Genomic DNA, 21,745 nt, shown 5'->3' on the forward strand with positions numbered 1-21,745 from the left:
TTTTCTCTGTTACATTCCTAGAATAATTCATCTAACTCTTAAAATGGATCAGGATTATATTACCTCCTTCTTGCAAAGAGGAAGATTGTTGTAGAACACTGTGGAAGATTATAGGAGAAAATGTAGACCTCAGTAGACATGATATTGCTAGGCAATATCATTAGAGAAAAAATGACAGTCATTCCAAAATGGATTGTTATGATAATGTAATCTAAAATTTGGTGATTATGAACCACCTATACATGTGTCAGTTATATTTTATGAACAGTGAGTAGGGGAAGATGATTTCTTCCTGATCTTTTGAAGACAATTTCTGTCTGGTCTAAACAGTATTGTATAACATTTGGGAACAAAGATGCAGCCCAGCATCCCTGCACTAGAAGCCAATGTGGAGAAGATCTCCACAGCCACCATGATCTTGCCTTTGGTGCTGTGATAAACAGGGAGGAAAGTGACCCAGACACTGCAGAACACCATCATGCTGAATGTTATGGACTTGGCTTCATTGAAGGCACCAGGTAGGTTTCTGGAAAAGAAAGCGAGAATGAAACTTGCAAAGGCCAGGCAGGCCAGGTATGCCAGGACACAGTAAAAGGCAGTGTTTGAACCCTTGTTGCAAACAATGATGATGTGGCCATGCTCATATTGTGCATCAGTGTCAACAGAAGGAGGAGAAGCTCCTAGCCAGACTGTACATATAATAACTTGGATGAGAGTACAAATGGGAATGATGTAGTTAGATGTCCTTGAAACAAGAAAGTATTTCATTCTTGGAGAGGCTGTGACTTTGAATGCGAGTACCACAGTAATTGTTTTGGCCAACACAGTGGAAATAGCTACTGTGAATACAACTCCAAATGTGATTTGCTGTAGGATGCAGGTGGTCGAGTTCGGGTGGCCAATATAAAGCAAGGGGCAGAGGAAACAAAAGATGAGTGAGATGAGCAAGATGTAGGTGAGAGAGCAATTATTGGCTTTAACTATGGGAGTAGCATGGTGCTTCACAAAGACGCCAAGAATCACAGCAGTGAGAACAGAGAAGCACAAGGCCATTAAAGAAAGTGCCATCCCCAAGGGGTCTTCATAAGTGAGAAAAATAAGAGCTTTGTGAATGCAGTGATTTTGCTCCTTGTTAGCATATTGGTCCTCTGGACAATGGACACACAAATCCACATCTAGTGGAGAAATTAAAGTATTATTAGTGCAGCTTCAGCAATTTTACTGTCAGGATATTTTATTTAAGTATAGAAAATTGTTGAAATATTTGAATCTGGTGGCTGAGAATACTTTGAAGGTTGTTGATACATAAAATAATTGATTGCATTAGTAAATTGCTTTCATTGTTACGGGGAATGAAAGCAAGATTTTTAAAAAAATTTGGCTATTTAATTGTTGTCATCATTTATCATGGGTGTTTAAATATATGTGTATTTACATGTAAAAATAAATTTTTTCATGAACATGAGTGTAATTGTGTTTGTATGGGTTAAGTATGAGATTGAGAATGAAAATTCAAGCTTATATGAAAATATTTTCAATGTTTGTAACTGCAAATATAAACAAAAATTATATCAAATTTTGTCCTCGATTGGCTGTAGTACCACCATATAGTTGAGACTTTGTCATACAAAGCAATAACCCTATCCCTGAAGGTAAAATGTAGGAAGCTGCTGTTAGCAGTGGTTATACGTTTGCCATTCCAAGATGGCGCTGGCCTCGTGTTTTCCCAGCAGTAAATAATTATCTGCGCAGCTGCAAAGGCAGAAAGACCGCCAAGTCACTGGCCAATCCCGAGGCATAATATTGGGTGGTGAGCGAACAGCCAATCAGAAGTGAATACGTCACTCTAGGGTGTATTTAAGCTAGGCCGCTTCCGGCTTCTTCCGTCTTTCCGCTTTATCGTGACAAGAAGTAAAGTCCTCGTTTTGCAGTAACTACCCGAATTCTGCCTCTCGTGTTTCTCTTCCACGGGCGTGGGGGGACACGGGAGGTGCGCATTACAGTAAAATCCTCTGTAATGCCCACTATTATATGTGTAGAAAATCTGATTGCCATTGCTCTGAATTACTGGATAATTGCAATAAGGGATAATATGCTGTCAAGATTTGAAGTCTTTTATATGGAACATTGCTTTTGTTGACAGCTTGTATCAGTTAATTTGTTGGAGGGAACAGGATTTTAGCTTGGTTGTGAATAGAATGTGTTGCTTGTAGAGAGTACTTGAGTTTGGTTCCCAGAAGAAATGTCAGGTGAATCCAAGCAGCCCTGTTGAATTACTTAAGTGTATATTTTATGTAGAACTACAGGCATATCAGAACAACAACATGTAGGAGTTTGTGACCTCCTTTTTAATGGGTTCTGGGGACAAACTAACACCATCATAATTAGTGGAAATAGTTTTAACTGCTAAGCCATGTTACTAACCATAAAAGCCTTTAAGGACTTCCATTCAATTATGTTGGATGACACATTAAATGAGGGAATAAATGGATGCCTGCCAATTGTGTTTAGTAAATACTGACTAAATAGTTTTTTTTTTTTTTTTACTAATATGGACTATACAATTTCAGATAACATTTAAAAATTGTGGTTAATTCCTTTAAAGACAAACAATTTTAATCTATTCTCTTGTGGAAAATATTAAGTGGGTACTATGTATTCTAGTATTGAGTAGAATAGTCCTACCTTTTACACATCATGTGTCAACAGTGATTCTCAGTTTTCTATGTTTCAAATATCATTGAACATTTTTTTAAAAAGTCTCTAATAAAGTTGTAAGTTTTTGTCAAATTTTCTTAAAATAATTTTGTTTAATCGAAAAGTTTCTATATCATACAAAATTCTTCTGATTCATGCTTAACAATTTCTGATAATTTTTATTATTTACCCTCTTTATTAGCCTTACAAAGGTCATGGATCTAGTTCCCACTAACCACCCGTCTTATTCTGTCTTTCATGTCCTTCTGTACTTGATAGAAATGCACAAACTTATGTAAGGGTACATAGCTCAAGACAATATTACTAGGCCGGGTGGTGTTGGCGCATGCCTTTAATCCCAGCACTTGGGATGCAGAGGCAGGCAGATTTCTGAGTTCGAGGCCAGCCTCGTCTACAGAGTGAGTTCTAGGACAGCCAGAATAACACAGAGAAACCCTGTGTCGAAAAACCAAAAAAAAAAAAGAGACAATATTAATAAATATTTTGAAGATTCCTGATTTTTAGAAAGAATTAATCACTAAAAATGATATTCTCTAGAACATGCTAAGACTGAGGTTTACTTATCAAAACTCTTTGAGAATATGTTGTCTAGTATAAATTTTCAAGGAGTCAATGATATATTACAAGTTCTGTTTTTCTTAAAGAGGATATTTTTAATTATTTTATTCCTATAATAACTAACTTTAAAAACCAATATACATTTTAATGTTCCATTTTAGACCACTTCAGTGGTCCTATATGGGTGCAAGATGATAATCAGTTTGAAAAATTTAACCCTGAAGGAAATACTCACTTGTCTCATTAGAAATTTCATTTTCTGGGCAGGGACTACAATCAAAACAGCAAGCTGTCATTCCATTCTTCCTGAATTTTCTAAATCCAGGACCACAATCAGCACTGCACACAGAGGTTGGCAACTGAAGAAAAATAGGTTCATCATGCTATCAGGAGTTTTAATTACCCCTCAAAAATTATATTAGAATGTGATATTTATGATATATATCAACAAAGCTCTCAAATTTACCTTAGTGCATTGTATAATGATATACATCAATATATAGAAATAAATGTGAAAAAGTTGAATAGTTTCACATCTTGAAATGCAGGAAGAAGAGGGGGTATTTTTTGGTGTGCAAACAGTACAAGAATTGCAAGCAGGTTATTCTTTTGAATTCTTGTCTTTTTAATACAAAGTATAGTATAAAGGCACACAGAATCCTAATAGAGAAATTATCTCTGTCAGTCTAGCTTGTCATCATATATGTGAAGTATATTTTAAATTGGTAATTGATGTAGGAGTGCCCAAATACTGGGAGCAGTATTGCCTGTAGGCAGTGGGACATTAGAAATCATGCAGAGTAAGCCAGTAAGCAATTTCCTGAGGTGACTACATTTCAGTTGCATTTTCCAGATCCTTGCCTTGTCTTACCATGAGTGTAACTACTAAGGCACATTGAACTTTTCCTCAACAATTTGCTTATAGTTAGTGTTTAATAAGAGCAACTTAACCAATTGTGTGTGAAGGACATAAAAACATGGGAAACAAGACCTCAAATATTAGATAATCACAATAACCTCAATAACATTAGAATAACAGACCTTAACAAACTAAGCAGAAACAGAAAAACAAGTGCATATGGCCACTTTTATTGCATTTGTGGTGAGGAGGTGCTGAGTTTCTATATATTGAGCTGGAAGGTGGAGTGTTTCCTTTAGTGAAAAGGCTTTATAGAGCCTGAAAATATGGTGAAAATATTGATTGCTTAAAATCAATTGGGGTATTTCTTTTTTTTTCCTTTTTTTATTAGATATTTTATTTACACTTCAGATGCCATCCCCTTTCCCAATCCCCCCCCTTAGAAAACCCCTATCCCATGCCCAATTGGGGTATTTCTTAAATTAAGAAAATCTTGGTATTAAAATGAGTCTGATGATGGGTGTCTATATGGTGCATTGGCATCTTGTGGATTTCTGCATTCTGCATTTGCATCCTTTGTTTCATGTTAGGTTTGATGTTGCCATCATAGAGTGTATTATTCACAGGCTCATGTCATGTTCTCTAGAAATATGATTAAACGTAACTCTTCTTTTTTGGTTTTTGTTCATGTTGAAACAAGGTCTCACTGTCCTATTGTCATCTCAACTTGCATACTTTCCCAGAATCCAAGAAACAGAAGAAGGTTAAACTGGAATCCATAAAAATAAATCTTAAAATATATAGTAAGGAATCTGAAATTACCTTTCCAAACTTGACTGCTTCTTGAGGGAGTTTTAGAGGGAAGAACTAAGTTCTATTTATGGGGCAGAAATTGAGAGTATAACCACACTCCAATGTCTTAGTTTGGGTTTGACTTCTGTGAACAGACACCAGTACCAAGGCAACTCTTATAAGGAGAGCATTTAATTGGGGCTGGATTCCAGCTTAACAGGTTCAGTCCATTATCATCATGGAACCTGGCAACATCTAGGCAGGCATGGTACAGGAGGAGCTGAGATTTCTCTATATTCATCTGAAAGCTGCTAGCAGAATTCTGACTTCAGAACAGCTAAGATGGGGGTCTTAATACCCACACCCACAGTGACATACCTACTCCAACAAGGACACACCTACTCCAACAGAACACTTCCCCAAACAGTGCCAATTCCTGTGCCAAGCTTATACAAACCATCACATCTAGTATGTATATATAAAAAAACAAAATTAAACTTTTAAAATTTAATTTATCTTATTTTTTGTGGAGTGCATCCCTAGAGAGAAAACAATGAAAGGGCTAGGAATGGGGTACGACCATGATGTATGATTTGAATTTCCAAAATAATTAATAAAATATTATTAATAACATTAGCAATACAAATAAACTAAATAAAATAAATCATTTTCTGTGATTTTTTTAGAGAAGATGAGCACAAACACTCAATTACTACTAAAAATTATGTATAAATTATGACTTAGGTTTTATTTCAGTATTTGATATTTTTCTAATACCTGTTTTTTCTGTCAGGCATTTGAGTGGTGTTTATATGTTGACACCTTGTGTTCTTCTTACTTTTAATTATAATGGAGTTCTTTGAATGTCATTCAGAGTCCTCATTTACTAGTTATGACTTCTTATAACTGTGTTCATCCTGAAAATTTTTCTTTCTCCTTTCACTACAAGGAATATATTCACTGGATATAGTAAATGGAATGGCAGTTATGACCCTAAATATTTTAAACACATAATTTTTATCCTCCTCCTATAAGGAAGATAAGAATATCCATGGTGTGTTACACTACATATAACTAAAGAAACTAAGTAATAAAAATGGCACAATTTGGGAAATATGTATCTCCCTGCGAGACAAAAATAGAATAGACTCCATGGGTGAAAGGGTTTGGGGACTGAATGGGAATGGAGGGGGATGAGAATAGAAGGGGAGGACAGAGGAACAGATTCTTTGCAAAGACCACTGAAGTGGGGGTGGCACCTCTGAGTCAAGCTAGAATCCTAGGGCATTAGAAACTCCCAGAAATTTATGAGGATTGCCATGGCTAAGTCTCCTAGCAAAGTGGGATACAGAGTCCATATTACCATATCCACTAACCAGACAGGATTTCCAGTGTTGTGACTAAAACAACATTCCATACACAAAACCTTTAACCTACAATTAACCTTGTCTAAAGATGTCTGGGAATAAAGATGTAGCAAAGAATGGAGAACGCTAACTAATAACTGAGCTAGCTTGAAAACCTTGGATGAGAGAAACCCCACCCCTGATGCTGGTAATGATATTCTGTATATCTGCAGGCAAGTCTAGCATAACCATCGTCGGAGAGAATTCACTAAACAATTGATGGAGACAGATTCAGAGATCAATACCCAAACAATACGCAAAGTTTGGGGAATCCTGGATAAGATGGGGAATGTCAGGCCCTGGAGGGATGTCTTGGTTCTTGGGTGGGCATGGCCCTGGAACTCCAGGAGAAACAGCAGGCATTTGGCTACGCCCCCAGAATACAGGTTCGTACATGTGGTCCACATCTCTCATTAACCTGCACCTGAAGTCACATAGGACACAGGTAGTGGGCATGACTAAGAGGCCTCTGCCTCGGTATTTCCATGTTCAGGAGTTATCTAAAGGCCAGGAAGCAAAGCTGAATTAAGTTCCTCCTCTTTCCCCCTCCCTATTTAAGCCAGCTCCCCATGGCTTTTAGGGGTGGCACCATCCATACCCATTCACATTTGCAATGAACAATAAAGCTTTGAACTCTTGGATTCCACGTGTCTTCTGGGGCCTGCCGCCAGGTTTCCAGCCTTTGGAACCAAAAATTCTCAAGTTTATTGGTACCCACAGTTGCTGCCCATGTGGAGGATTTCCCTGCAACTCAGCTGCCGTTCTGCCTCTGTGGCTGCATGTATGTTGGAGCTGGTGGCATGGAAAGCTAGCCCAGGACCCTGCCACTGATTCCCACTCGAGTTTCTTCCCACATGGGAAAAATGAATGTCAGAGCCAGAGATATCAAGAACTTAACATGAAATCCAACCTATCAACTTACCTGGAACCCTAAGAGTCTGAACCCTTAGTAAGTGACTGAACCACTTACTGCAAATAATGCAGTGGACTGAACTAAGTCCTCTATACACAGATGACCTTTGTGAGGCTTGGTCCTTATGTGGGGCACCTAAAAGCAGTAGCAGGTTTGTGTCTGACTTTGCTGCCTGCATTTGGGAATCATTATCCCTACTGGCTTCCTCCCCAGCAGCACAGGAAAATTTGAAACTGTGCCTAGTGGTTGTGCAACATTGTATGCCAAAGCATGTTTCTGAGGGAAGCTCTTTTCTGAAGAAGGAAGGAGTATTAGACTGGATGGAAAGAAGGATGAGAGAAGAACTAGGAGTAGGAGTAGAAAGTTAATGAATGCATAAATTCATTAACTACATTCATTTAAATATGAACAATGTTGGTGGATCCTGCTGCTATCCAGAGAGGGACTTTCTATGACACAAGGTTCTCTCCTGCACCTTTCACATTCTTGCTTTGTCCACAACAAATTTTAAGTAAAATACGTCAAGGATTATTTCATTTCACAAGTTGATTATTTGATATTTAAATGCCTGTATTAGACAGATGTTCACATTTGCCACATTATTTTGGAAATGTACAGCTGCAACATAATGAAATTACTGTTGATACCTAGAGTGTGTCCTTCCTTGTCTTGTTACCATAGGTTTAATAAGATCTATTAATCATACTATCCTGTCACTGATTTTCATTTTTCCTTGTGTCATCTTTGTCATCATTTGAAGTTTTCAATACTTGTGCCTTGTTTTCAAGTCTTTCCATTCTCTCCTCAACTTGGAGCATTCATTTTGTGAGTCTTTTCACTGAAATAAGTATTTGGTTTATTTCCTTTTTGCAGTTTGTATTTTAGTTTGAAATCCATCTATTATTTTGTACCCTTATGGAACGTCTTTGTCATATAATTACTCACGTCTTACTGTAATAAAGTATTAATATTTTCACTGTATTCTCACAGAGGTGGCTACTTTCCTCTTTGATTTTTTTTAACAATCTTATAATCATTCTTTGTTTAGCGTAACATTGAATATACGCTCATTTAAGTCTGTGACTCTAAGGTTTGGAAACACATTGTCTTGATATCTTCATGATTTTATTCATTAGTTCCCATATTGGGAATAAAATATATGTGAATAGAACAATGGTTACATTTTAAAAAACTGTCTACAGGCTGTTAGTGGCAGTGTTTGTAATGCTCAAGTAAGGCCTGTTTAGAAATCACAAGTGATTTCAATGCTATCATTTTTATGCATATGTAACACTGTAACTAAACTTTCAGCTTTTATGGTTTTTCACTAAGAATAGCTTTCTTTATTGCATCGAGTAAAAATATCTGCTATAAATTTTGTACTGTCTGAGCAAATTGAGAGTCACTTCGTATCAATCCTGAAGACATTTAAACCACATTTGGGGGGGAGTAGTTTGAATATGACATATTAAACCAAGCACATCAGAATTCATACCTATAATATACCTGGCACCCATAAGAGATATATCATTTCAAATTCTCTCAAAGGCATATTTTTATTAGTATCAATTCCTCCCCATATCAAGAAGGAATATATGCACATCTTTGTTTGTTTGAATGTTTTATGCAGAATCTAATGGGGCTGAAGTGTTTCCGTTAGTCAACATTATCTTTTACAAGGTATGAATCAGGGCTGCAGACATGGCTCAGCGCTTAAGAAAAATTGCTACCAGTAAAGAGGACAGAAACTTGATTTGCAGCACCCACTGAGTGGCATGGAGCTCTCACAAATGCTTTGAGATTCGAACAACTCTCCAGCCATTCACAAATACCATATATGCAGGTGTTGCACAAATATACATGCAGGAAAAACTATCCATACCCAAAATAAGAAAAACTGTAAAAACAATATATAGTTCATAACATATCTAAAATTGTCATAAAATGTTATTATACGTTTAGCTAGAGGTGTTGGAAATTTATGACTAGTTGGTAAACAGCCTTCAAAATTACATAATAAAATTCAGTTACTTAATTATATTGAATTTACAATGAGCAGGAGGTTTTTTTTAGGATTTTTTGAAGAGGTTCAACATAAGACTGGAAATCACTCTGTAGTAGTTAGAATAGAACTAATAGAAAATTTCTCACTTTGCTGGAAATAATATTATTTTTTCTAAAACTATATTATGTTAGTGTTAAAGGCAAGAAATGGTTTCTGATATATGTATATCATTATAATATATATATTAGAAATCCTCAGTGAATTACTAAAATCTCATCTAAAAAATTAAAAAGAAGAACATAGATTGGGAGGCTAGAAAATGGTCTCTCACATGACAATCCATTTCATTTCACTAGTTTTGAGGAAGGTTGGATACACACACTTGACATGATTTACTGCTGTGTAATTTAAATTAGTACAGTTAAGCCAAACACACCTGTGTGCTTCCTGTTGCCCACTCTATCATATCTTCAGATAAATGTAGCTGTTGACCATTTGGAAAATAGGGACTAAACATTCCTATTTTCACTTTAAGTCCAAGTCCCTGTGGAAAATTCCAAATGTAGAAAATGTCATACTTTCCTGGCAGTTTGTCTCTTTGGTTCATATTCACTCTGTCTCCAACAGGATTAGTGAAGTAGGTCTTTCTCAGAGAGGAACACAGCTGAAAGACAGGCAGCATAGTATAGACGACACATTCTTCCTTATAATAACAAAATATATACTCATTTCATCTTAAAGGCAATTTTATTTACAGTATGCAGGCGAAAAATCCCAGTGAAAGTAATAGCAAAAACAAAATTATAATGTTCTTGTTATTTTAGATCTCTAAGAGGAGATTGCCAAACAAGCACAAATATGCATGCAGACATCAAACACATATTTGCAATATAGAATATACAAACACAACAAACTGAGAGAGACTGACATCCTTGTAGAGATATACACATAGCAGAAGTACACATAAATGTACAAGTACATGCCTATACTCATATTAGAAATTACAAATATACACAGAGATATAATTTTCATCAAAAAAGTCAAAGACACAGAAACACACAAAACAATTACACAGCCACACACACACTCACAAAAGCACATGCAAGAACCTTTACAAAGAAATACACACACAGGCACACACACACAGTAACACTGGCACACAGACAAATTTATGCTCTCATACATAAGCACACAGGCAAAGCAAAACAGAAATACGTAAATGAAAGAACATACACAAAACACAGGCACATGTAGTCACATGCATTGATAAATGTACACAGGAATATACACTTAGACAAAACCAACCATCCAGAAAGTAATTGGAACACAGAAAAATTAATGTTATCTGCTATAGGCAGATATATAGACAGAAACACACACAAACACACCTTTACATATACATGTCATCTACTGCTATTTTGATGTCTCTCTCTACATATGGGTATAAACACAGATATACAGAGACACAGAAACATACAAATATACAGCAAGAAATATACATTTATACCCATAAGCACACAAGAATGAAGAAAACTGAATTATCATGCTATTGCTGTATATTAAAGACTCTCAGACCACCAAGTGATGTCCCTAACCTACAGTGGGAAGAGCATAAGTTTAGATCTCTAGTTAAAACATTCCCCTACAGTAATTATAACATATTTGACAATTAATGATCAAGGATTCATCATTGAGTGGGTTCATGTGGGAAGGACTGTGTTAGAATATGGGATATTTGGGAAATCTGTAAGAAAGTCACAGTGCTACATCAACAAATTCTGCCTTTGGTTTCATTCCCTGTATATTAGAGTTTTATACAAACATATAGATTTACATAAACACCAGGAAAAATGTTCATAAACCATTCTATTTTGTAAAATATTTTCTAGTACACTTGGTTTGAGCATCTAGGTGACTCTAAGGCATTGATAACATGAAATATCATATAATATAAGAAGCACTACCTTTTTGCAGTCATTATTTTGTTCTTTCCCATTGCCAGTAGGAATATTATCAACCTTTTGAAAAGTCACTTGATGGAGGGCATGGGCAAAAGCATACACAGCATTGTATATGTCATAACTCCCTTCAATAAAGGCCATGTCAAAAGAATGTTCAATTAACCATTCCAATGAGTGATGGGATGAGCAGTTCTTCAGTGTCTTACATATAGATGCTGAGACATTACAATTAAAGTACATCCATTCCATCTTTACCAGATATTCATCTGAGTATTTGAAAGGTTTCAATGTCTGGACAAAATTTTTAAAACCAGAAATTTCACCATGGTTTTGTCCAAAAGCAAGAGTCCCCCATATGTTATCAAATGTCAAGTCTTTCTTACTAGAAGTGACATCCCACTGTGAGGTGGTCATCCATATTCTCTGTATACCTAGAGATTCCCACATTCTAAAGGTCACAGCTAAGGTACTGTCTGTGTCACCATAAATGATGACAACTTTTGTGGATGATGTCATGATTTGGTTGTAATGCACTTTGGCTCTTGTCAAGTATAAATGCACATTGACTGGTATCATGCTGACAAAAGCAAAGCAGACTGTATTTTTTTCCATCTGTCTTCTCAAATAGGAAAGAAATTGGATACCTTTATCATTGTCTGAGATGGTCAACCCTACCCAGTTCCACCTGAAATAAGTTATGAAGGAGACCAGGGCAACAGCTAGAGATGTATCCTCTGAGGCCATCTGATATAAATAGGACAATTTTTCATGATCACTCAGGACAGGATGAAAGGATCCATAAGTAAGCTGAAGGAACTAAAACACAGGAAGCAGGATGATGTACAGTGTATTTCTAAAAACTTATAAACACATTTTCTGCAGATTATAGAAATCTCAGCTAGTTATTGTTTTCCCCCATCCCTGTATCATACAAGAACATGTAGAAGTCCCATCAAGACTTGGACTAGGGCCCATTAAAATACACACACACACACACACACACACACACACACACACACAAACAAACAGACACAGACAGACACACACACATACACACAAACAAACACAGACACACACACACACACACACAAACAGACACAGACAGACACACACACACAAACAAACACAGATACACAAAGACACACACACACACACACACACACACACACACACACACACTGGCTCAGGCCTAGTAAGGACATGGTTACACCAACAGATATTTGATTTCAAAATTTTCCACCATTTACCCAATATAGTCACACACACAGACACACACACAAGCCCACACACACACACACACACACACACATGCACACAAACACCCACACACCAACACAAATATATACACACACTTACCTGCTGAAATAAGACATTCTTTGCAATAGTGTGAAATGTAACTGTTGCTGACCAATTTAGTCCTGTAAGTGCCACTCCACAATTTATGTCTTTTATACAGTTATAATTAGGGAGAACTTCATGATTTTGTAATGACAAATGTATAGTTTTGAATAGGGATTTCCAATTACAATTGTATTCTGAGAATTTAAATACTAGAGACATATTTGGCAAAAGATCAGGGTTCCTGTTGACATCATTCATGGAAAAAGCCAAGGCCAGAGCATATTTTTGATTTTCAGTATGTGTTCTGTAAAAGGTTACATGGTTTATAAGGACAAGAATTTACACATGTCATTTGCATTCAATATAAGGACAATCCTGCACTGGATTGTATTGCCCCCACTTCTTAAGGATTGAAATGACCTGTGTGCCTTGGTTGAGATGATTAAAAGAAACTGGAAGCTCAAACAACCTTTAAATGTTCATGATATGTACAATTTTCATGTTCTCACAGAGAGGTTTTCTTCCCATTTTTTAATGTTTGCTAAGAAGTTAAATGAATCATCAAATGCTTTGACCAAATGGTAAAAAATATTCACGTATTTATTTGAAATTAGTGAGAAATATGTAAAATACCTGGCATGTGGGCTCCATTAAGTTTATGGTATTTTTATGAACTTGACTCTATTGGTTAAGACAGAGAAAGAATGACTGTTGAGTTCACAGCAGTCTTCTATAATAATACTTGGCTCATGAAGTTAAAATTAATTTTCATTAGGGGCCACTATATATATCACACGAACACATAGTTATCCTTACCTTAAATGCTCTTTCTTTCTAAAATTCTGTTGAAATGTAATAATACTGTTTTTATTTACCTTTTTGAAAAGAATTATAACTGTTACCTATTCAGAATTATTTCTAATCATTCGAGTGATAGAGATAAAATATGTTATCTTATTATTAGTTCTTTACTAAGAGTTGAATATCTGTATTCCAGTTAGAAACTGTATATTTGTGGTGTCTTTTTATATAAATACATTTTAGAATATTCTTTATGAATCCACAGAATAATGTTCCTTTAAAAATTTCAATTGCAGAGTACAGACATTTGTGTCTAGTACTTCTAAAAATCAAACACAAAAAATCACACTGCACTCTGATGGATGGACCACCAGTAGATTATATGGCCATTTGCCTAAACATAGGAAGTATAAACTCATAGAAAATTTATGCAGATTCTTTTAAAAAGGTACCATTGGATACTCTGCTATGGAAACTGTCAAGTGGAGGGATATATGTGGTAGATAAAGGACAAGAGTTGTTTTATTGTTCAGTTTGTGTCCTTCTAAGTGCGAGGCTGATGGAAAAAATATATCCCAAGGTAAATTTTAAGTGCTAATACATTAAGCATTTAATAGAATTTGGAGTTTTTTCTTGTTTTGTGGGTTGACAAAATAGAACAAAAGACTCATAGCACTGCCTTGGTTTTCATCCTCAGTAGTCCCAGGAAACATTCATGATGGCATTTACATGGAAAATACAAAAGCACTTACTGTATGTCCAGAATATGACTGAAAGTTTCTTTCTCCACAGGCCGTTTTACTACTCCAATGAAGAAGATACAACCTCTTCCCAGGTTTCTACTCTCATATTCATTCTGCTTCATCCTCCAAAAGCACCTGGGATAAATAAAATCAGCCACAAGAAACGGAATGTTCAGGAGCAATAAGAGTAAAATCAAGGTGAACATATTTTTTCTTCTCTGAGCGTGGGCAGTATGGATTGTGAAGAGCCACATAAATCAACAAATCAAACGTACCAATATATCTCAATGTACTATTATTATTGTGGCTAAGTAAGATGTCACATCTGTATTCATGTTTTCTTTTTTACAGGTGATTCCTCACCCCTGGAGGAATCTTTTACATTCTCACCTGAGGAGCTTTATTTGATGTCTCCTCTGCATGTAATAATCTTCACTGATAAATATAGATCACTATGGTGAAGCTTGATGGATGATATCACACATATTTGTTGAAATAAAGGTCCCTGGAAAGATTCCACTTTGTGAAAATTTGGTCCCAGTACTGAGTTAAAATCAGTTTATGTGAATAACTTATATAATTTCAATAGATTTTGTTAGTTGATCTACTATGAGACATACCTTAATGTTTTAGAAAGGACTCAGAAAGTCTGATGCAATAGTTACACACTGGCCATGATGACACAAAGAGTGTGGCAGGAATAAGCAGCCTCATGGTTTGAGCATTTGCTATCATGGAGAATGCAGTATTGACAATCCTACAGCAGTGATAGGTACAGAATATCTAAACAAAAAACTGCTTACATTGTCTTGGGAATCAAAAGTGACAAATATAGAAATATTCTGAATTGTGCTGTATTCAAAACTACACAGAACATCTGAGAACTACAATTTACGTACATACCAAATGTTACTTTTTCAATATTCATCATGATTCTGAGAGAATGTTGGACCTGTCTGCTTCATTCCAAACACTATATGAAAGCTAGCACTCATATTCCCAATTGTTATCAATGAGAAACTAAGGAGAATATTTGTGTTCTAAAATACTATTTTTAAATCTGATCCTCAGTTCACACAGATTAATAACTTAATTTGACTATTTTCTTCTAGTCTTTGATTTTCTACACTGATTTTGCTAATTTTACTTTCCAGTAGTTACTGTGAAGTCTTACATTATTATTTTAGAAGCAAATACTAAGTGTCATGTGAACATGTATTTAATTTACACACAAACTCTTCTCATACAATATTTTAGTCATCTAATATTGACTATATTTTAGATCCTGCAGTTCCAGCAGGACAGTCTACTGATAATTGTGGCACGATGAGTCTTTTTATGTATGGACTGCAGAGAAAGCAGCACAAATAAAAACAATTCTTTGTTGTGTGTTGTGATATGTTGTAAATTAGCATTTCAGATGAAGCATACAAGGCTTGTTTTCTTTTCTCCATTTCTCTGTAAATTTTAGTAACATTTTTTTTTGTGTCCATGAACCAAAATCACTGTCCCAGGAGGCTAGGTATGGATGTAGAGAGATGTTAGATGAATACTTTTTCATGGTAAAGCAAAGAATGATCATCTTTCATGAGTTCAAATGAAATTTCCAGTAGTTCAGATTCAGCCTTGTATCCAGTTTTGTCTGTATGAAATAATCATTTAATTTTAAATGAATACGCCATAGTATGTTTTATTACGACACATCCACAGATATGTAGCCTGTACTCTGTCAGTTTTGCCATCTGTCAGGCACATTACTTCTTCATGTTAGTACTCATTCCATTCCTCAGTTCAACAGCCTCTTTCTCAATTTATGACCTTTGTGTTGAATTTATAAGAAAAATGTGATACTTTCTTCTGTTTTTTCCCAATAGCTTCAAATGACTCCCCATACTCTAATTCTTTAAGTCATTTTAATTTTTTAAAAATACCTCTCCTACTTGCTTCCTGTAAAAACACGTGTATATACATATATAAAGATATACATCTGTTGACTTCTGTGTCTGTAATCTTCCTTGCCTCTCTTTAATAATGTCTACATTATTATCATAATTGATATTTTTGATTTGTTTGCAGATTCACTTCACAAAAATTTTGTTGATTATGTTTTATCCAATTTCATAAGTAAAATTAGTCTATAAATTTCCTTCTTGGTTAGGTCTTTCTCTTTTTTGGTTATGATGGTGACTGTCATTTTATAATTGAACAGGGTTTTTTCTGTTTATCTTGTTTGGGATAATGTAGGAATAATGGTGTTATGCTGTTGTATATCTGAAAGTATTCTGTTATAAATGTTTTTGTCTCTGACACTTTTGGGGGTGTTGTGAAAATTTTAGTGAGCTTCTCTTTTACACTAATGGTTAGAGTACAGTGTAAGTTGTTATTTTCCCTTTCTTTAACTTTAATAAGTGATATGTGTTCAGGAAAATCCCCATATTTTGAATTTTATATTTGTTGCATTAGAGGGTTTTAAAGTATGTCTCTTTGATTATCTAAAAATTTCATTGTGTTTATACTTAACCCCATCATTGCATTTTTTATTTTATAATTTGAATATAATCTTTCCAAATTTCATTTATTTGGAATATTTCATGATCATATTGATTTTAGTTCTTCTTTAATTGGTACTCTTTTATTAATATCTTTGTATTTATTTTATTGATTCGATCCCACAGTTTGATTATGATTTTCTGTCTTCTCTTCTTGTGTGTAATTATTTTTTATTTAAAGCTTTTTGGAGTGTTCTTAAATAAGTACCATGAAATCACCTCTTTTGTTTTATTTTATGTTTTTCTATGTGCTATGACTCTGTCTTTTTTGGTTTGTTTGTTTAATGAAAAAAGGTTTGGAATATAGGCTTGGCTTTTCTAGAACTAGTTCTGTAGACAAGGTTAGCCTCAAATTTACAGATATCCTCTTGCTTCTGTCTCTCACATACTAAGATTAAAGGAATTTGCCACCACAGCCCTGATGAACTTACCTCTTTCAATGGCTATCACAATGGTGACCAATGATGTAGCAGATTGTCTTCCTACTAGTTTTGTATAAAGCTCAGCGATTGGGCTGTATAAGAGTTAGGTGGAGTGAAGAGTTGTGAGGAGGGAAGAAGAAGGAAAGGAAGAGGAGGAGCTAGGAGGAGAGAGGAAAGAGGTAGTAGCCATGGAGAACTATGGGTGGATCAAGAACAGTCCTGGGTAACAATTTATAACTAAGTTTAGGTATTGGGTAACAACTCAAATTGTATGGACTTCTTGTTAATATAGCATTTACAAATATACAAATACTGGAAAACTATTAAGCATTAAGGGTCACATTTCTACCAGGTATGTCAGTCATAGTGGGATGGTTTGGGTTGAGCCCAACATTGTGGACAGCATGATGGATTGGTAGAGCCAGGCACCACGTTGGCATCTTGTGGGTGCCAGGGCCAGTGCTTCTGGCTGGCCTGAGCCATGGTGTGAGCAAAGCAACAGTGGGAATATGCTGTCACTCTTGGCCTTTGGCTGCTTCTAGTCAGGAGCATGGCAGCTGCTCATAAACGAGTAGGATGATGGGCTGCTTTTTAAATATTACTCACAACACAGTGACTTTGTATATGCTGTGTAATCATTATCAATGAATTCAAAAAATGCTTCTCATTATTTTATTTTTGTCTTGATTCATTTTTTTATTTTGTGGAGAATAAGTCAGTTTCCATGAGTTTGCATTTGTTCTGATGTTAATATAGTTGTTTAATATACAGCTGTAGTCCATTATAACTGATAGGATATAATGAGGCTATTTTTTCAATTTCCTTGTATGAATTAGTATTTATATTTTTATATCTTATTATTATCTCAACTTTTGATAAAACTTTATAAGAAGCAGAGTGTAATAGTAACTATGTATATCTTGAGGAAGATACTGTAAATACCTGTTATGTCCATTTGGTCTGTTCCATTTGGTCTGTTCTATTTGGTAACTTCAGTATTTCTCTGTTTTCTTTTTGTCTGGATGAAATGGCCTTTAGTGAAAGCTGATTATTTTGGACTACCACCATGCATGTTTTGGCTATATGTCAGGCAAATGGAATCATGTCATCAGAAAATAACTGAAAATGTTAAATGGATTTAGAAACCCCAGTATTTTCATTTCTAAGATCAGTTGGCTTTTCATCTGCTCCTCACTCAGTTCTTTTCCTGGAGCATGTGACCACAACACCCCACATGGAGATCATGACCACTAGTCTCATAACACAGAGGTATCTAAATAGGTTGGCCTTAGAATTTAGCCAATAAGATTTCCATCCTGGACATTCCTTCCTGCAAAATGTGTTTAATCTCTGGTCCTCTGTGAGTAAGTTATATGTACCCAATTTTCAATGATGAACAATGAATAGTTAGGACAGACAAGCAAGGTCTGTCTTTCTCATCAAGAACTGACGTTGGAGACACCTTAGTCATACAGAATCATGCCACCTCTCGCAGAAGTCCCCAAAGTTCTACCAGCTCTCAGACATTTGCCACTAACCAAATCTGGAGTTCCCCTCACCCATTCCCCAGTGTATCCTCTGTAAATACAATTCCAAATGTGATTTTCTTAAAGATACAGGTGGCTGAGTTTGGATGGCCAATGAAGAGCCACAGGTAGAGAAAACAAAAGATGAGTGAGATGAGCAAGATGTAGGTAAGAGTGCTATCATTGGCCTTAATTTTGAGAGAGTTGCGGTGGTTCAAAAAGATTCCATGAGCCACAACTGTGAATACAAAGAAGATGATATTATTTATCATACTATCACAAAGCACAGATAGTGTAGTACATTATAATGTTATGCTGAAATCACTTACATTAGTGAATTCACAGACAATAATTTGCTAAGGATATTTTTGCTGAGTGTATTTGAAATCACAGATATCTTGGTTTCATTTTTTCTGATGTCTTTTTTTCTCTTATATGAATGCTGTCCCATTAGAAAAACTGTCTTCTATTGGGACAAGACATGTAATAGTTTTTGTAGTTCATATTTGCCAACTGAAAAACATTACCAATAAATCTAAACTAAATGGGATCAGTAGTGTGCATATATACTGGTAAGTGTGTTTATATATAAAAGTGAAAAAGGAGCTCATGAGTCTGATAGTAACAGTGTTTATGTGAAAAATGAAAAGGGGGAATGGGAGAGGTGAATCTTATAAAATATAACAATAATGCTTAAAAACTACAAAAAATCTTACTTTTCTATGAATCTAACATTATGTACTTTGTACTCGTAACATATTTTCATAAGAATGCATTAACCCTATCACTTAAGGGAAACACTTGTGTACATATTTTACTCTAAATATCACTTCATATTGACTCGACAATAACTGAGAACAGACAACACTTTTCTTCTTCCAAAATTGTTATATCTATGAGACTGGTACTCAGTGAGTATAATCAAGAATGAAGGAAAGGTTTATATACATTATATAAAAAGATAAATCTAGATTTTATAGCAAGAATGTCAATTAGGAATGTTTATGTTACTCAATAATACTCCTTTCATATATTGTCATCCTCACCATTGTAAATGTAGAACATATGATTTCCATTGCAGTGAATCATTGACTAAATAGTGAAAGGAATGATTCTCCCAATATTTGAATTCTTTTTTACAAGGAAACATGCATCCATGGGATTATGTTATTTTTTACCTTGTTTATGACCATAAACAAGGCTCAGTGTGGGGAGACAACAGATGGCAGCTATCATCCTTGCAGCCATCTTCAGCCATATACCCTGACAAGAGACAAGTTTTCAACAGCCTACAAATTTTGGTGTAGTATTCTGAGTTCCATTTTCAAAGTTCACAAATTATTTCAATCCAGGAATGTGGACAAAGTGTTGGCATATAATGTAGAAAATATGAGAAGCATCATATGCAGTATTTAATATACAGCACACATCTATTAATGTAATTGTGTAATAGAATATAATGGTTTTGCATTTATAGCAATTAACTACAAATATTCAAATATCATTGAAATCTACACAGTCCATATTAGTCAAATGATTATTTACTTATGGTTGGAAAAGTGTAAATAGCTAGTGGATTATTTCTTAATTATTTTACCTATCGTCTATATGACTAAAAGTTTTAAAAAAGACAGAATAAGATGGGGGCAGAGACATCCCAGTAGATTGGGAGGGGAATAAAATTTGGAGTTAAAAATAAATATATTATTTAAAAATAACTTGAAAAAAATCATTTCTTGCCAGTGAGATGGTGCAACAGTTAAACTACTTGCCACTTAGGCTGATAACATGAGTTTTTACCCTTAGGATCCATGGATTAGGATCAAACTCTGAGTAGTATAGAAAGTAAAGCAAAGAACCCATGGAGTGAATTACTTTATTTACTGGTCATAAATCTGTCAACATTTTACATTTTTAGATATTTTATTACAAATACAGGAGAATATCAAGGACTAGTAGAGCCCTCAATATGTTTGGCATCCAATATATTTAGTATTCATGGGTTGCTTCAGGTCTCCATGGAGGCCTGTGGTCCTGGATATATCAGATCTGGGAGACCTCAGACAGTGTGTGGGGCCTTCAGAGGAGCAGAAAAGTTGATGACCTGCCCTAGTTGAAGTTCAAACCATAAAGGGGGTAGAGTTCAAGGAGGTGTTGAGGGTGCAGATGACTCCTGAGTCAGTGGGGCTCTTTGGGGTTCCCAGCAGCTGTGGTTATTTGGGAGGTTCCCTTACCTGTTGCAATGCATGCTGCAGATCCCCTGGGAGGTCTTCAGACTGTGCCATAACTTCATCCTCTGCCTGATTGTCATTTGTATAAAGGAGGTCTACTGATTTGTTTGAGTTAATTTTCTACTCGGCCACACTGCTGAAGTTGTTTTCAGCTGTAGGAGTTCTCTGGTAGAATTTGGGGGATATCTTATGTATACTATCATATTATCCACATAGTGATTCTTCTACTTCTTTCTTTCCTATGTGAATCTTCTTGATTTTTGTTAGTTGTGCTACTGCTCTCATTAGAACTTCAAGGTCTATATAGAATGGAATGAGAGAGAGTAAGGAGTCTTGTCGTGTGTCCCTGTTTCAGAAGAATTGCTTCAAAGTTTCTCTCCATTTAGTTTGATGTTGGATATTGGTTTTCTGTAAATTGCTTTGATTATTTTTAGGTATGTTCCCTCTATTCCTGATTTCTCAAGTACTTTTATCATGAAGAGGTGTTGGATATTATCAAAGAAATTTTCAGCACCCAATGAGATAATCATGTGATTTTTTTCTTACAGTTTGTTTATTGTTGATTACCTTGATGGATAGTCATGTAATGAACCATTCTTGCATTCCCGGAATGAAGTCTGTTTGACCTGGATGGAGAGGATTTCTTTTATGTATTCCAGGTTTTGGTTTGGGAAGTATTTTTGCATCAATGTTCATAAGACAAATTGGTCTAATGTTCTCTTTCTTTGTCATGTCTTTGTGTGGTTTAAGTATCAGGCTGACTGTAGCCTCATAGAATGAGTTTGGTAGTGTTCTACTTTGTGAAATAATTCAAGGAGTAGTGGTATTAGCTTTTCTTTGAAGGTCTGCTTTGCTAAATCAACAAGATGGTCAGGGGCTATATCTTCCTAAGTACAACTTAAAAATACTGACATCCAAAT

At 35.4% G+C, this 21,745-nt stretch overlaps 1 protein-coding gene across 1 annotated transcript; it reads right to left on the minus strand.

Moving 5' to 3' along the window:
• Positions 1–258: 258 nt before the first annotated feature.
• On the minus strand, positions 259–14,303 carry LOC143440670 (vomeronasal type-2 receptor 116-like). The gene is made up of 6 exons (XM_076927452.1): positions 14,107–14,303; positions 12,569–12,857; positions 11,216–12,028; positions 9,688–9,915; positions 3,512–3,635; positions 259–1,175 (listed from the first exon to the last, which is right to left on the minus strand). Exons 1-6 carry the CDS (start codon positions 14,301–14,303, stop codon positions 259–261), a joined length of 2,568 nt encoding a protein of 855 aa, XP_076783567.1.
• Positions 14,304–21,745: the final 7,442 nt, after the last annotated feature.

Source organism: Arvicanthis niloticus, chromosome 30 (assembly GCF_011762505.2).
Source record: "Arvicanthis niloticus isolate mArvNil1 chromosome 30, mArvNil1.pat.X, whole genome shotgun sequence".
Taxonomy (NCBI): Eukaryota; Metazoa; Chordata; class Mammalia; order Rodentia; family Muridae; genus Arvicanthis; species Arvicanthis niloticus.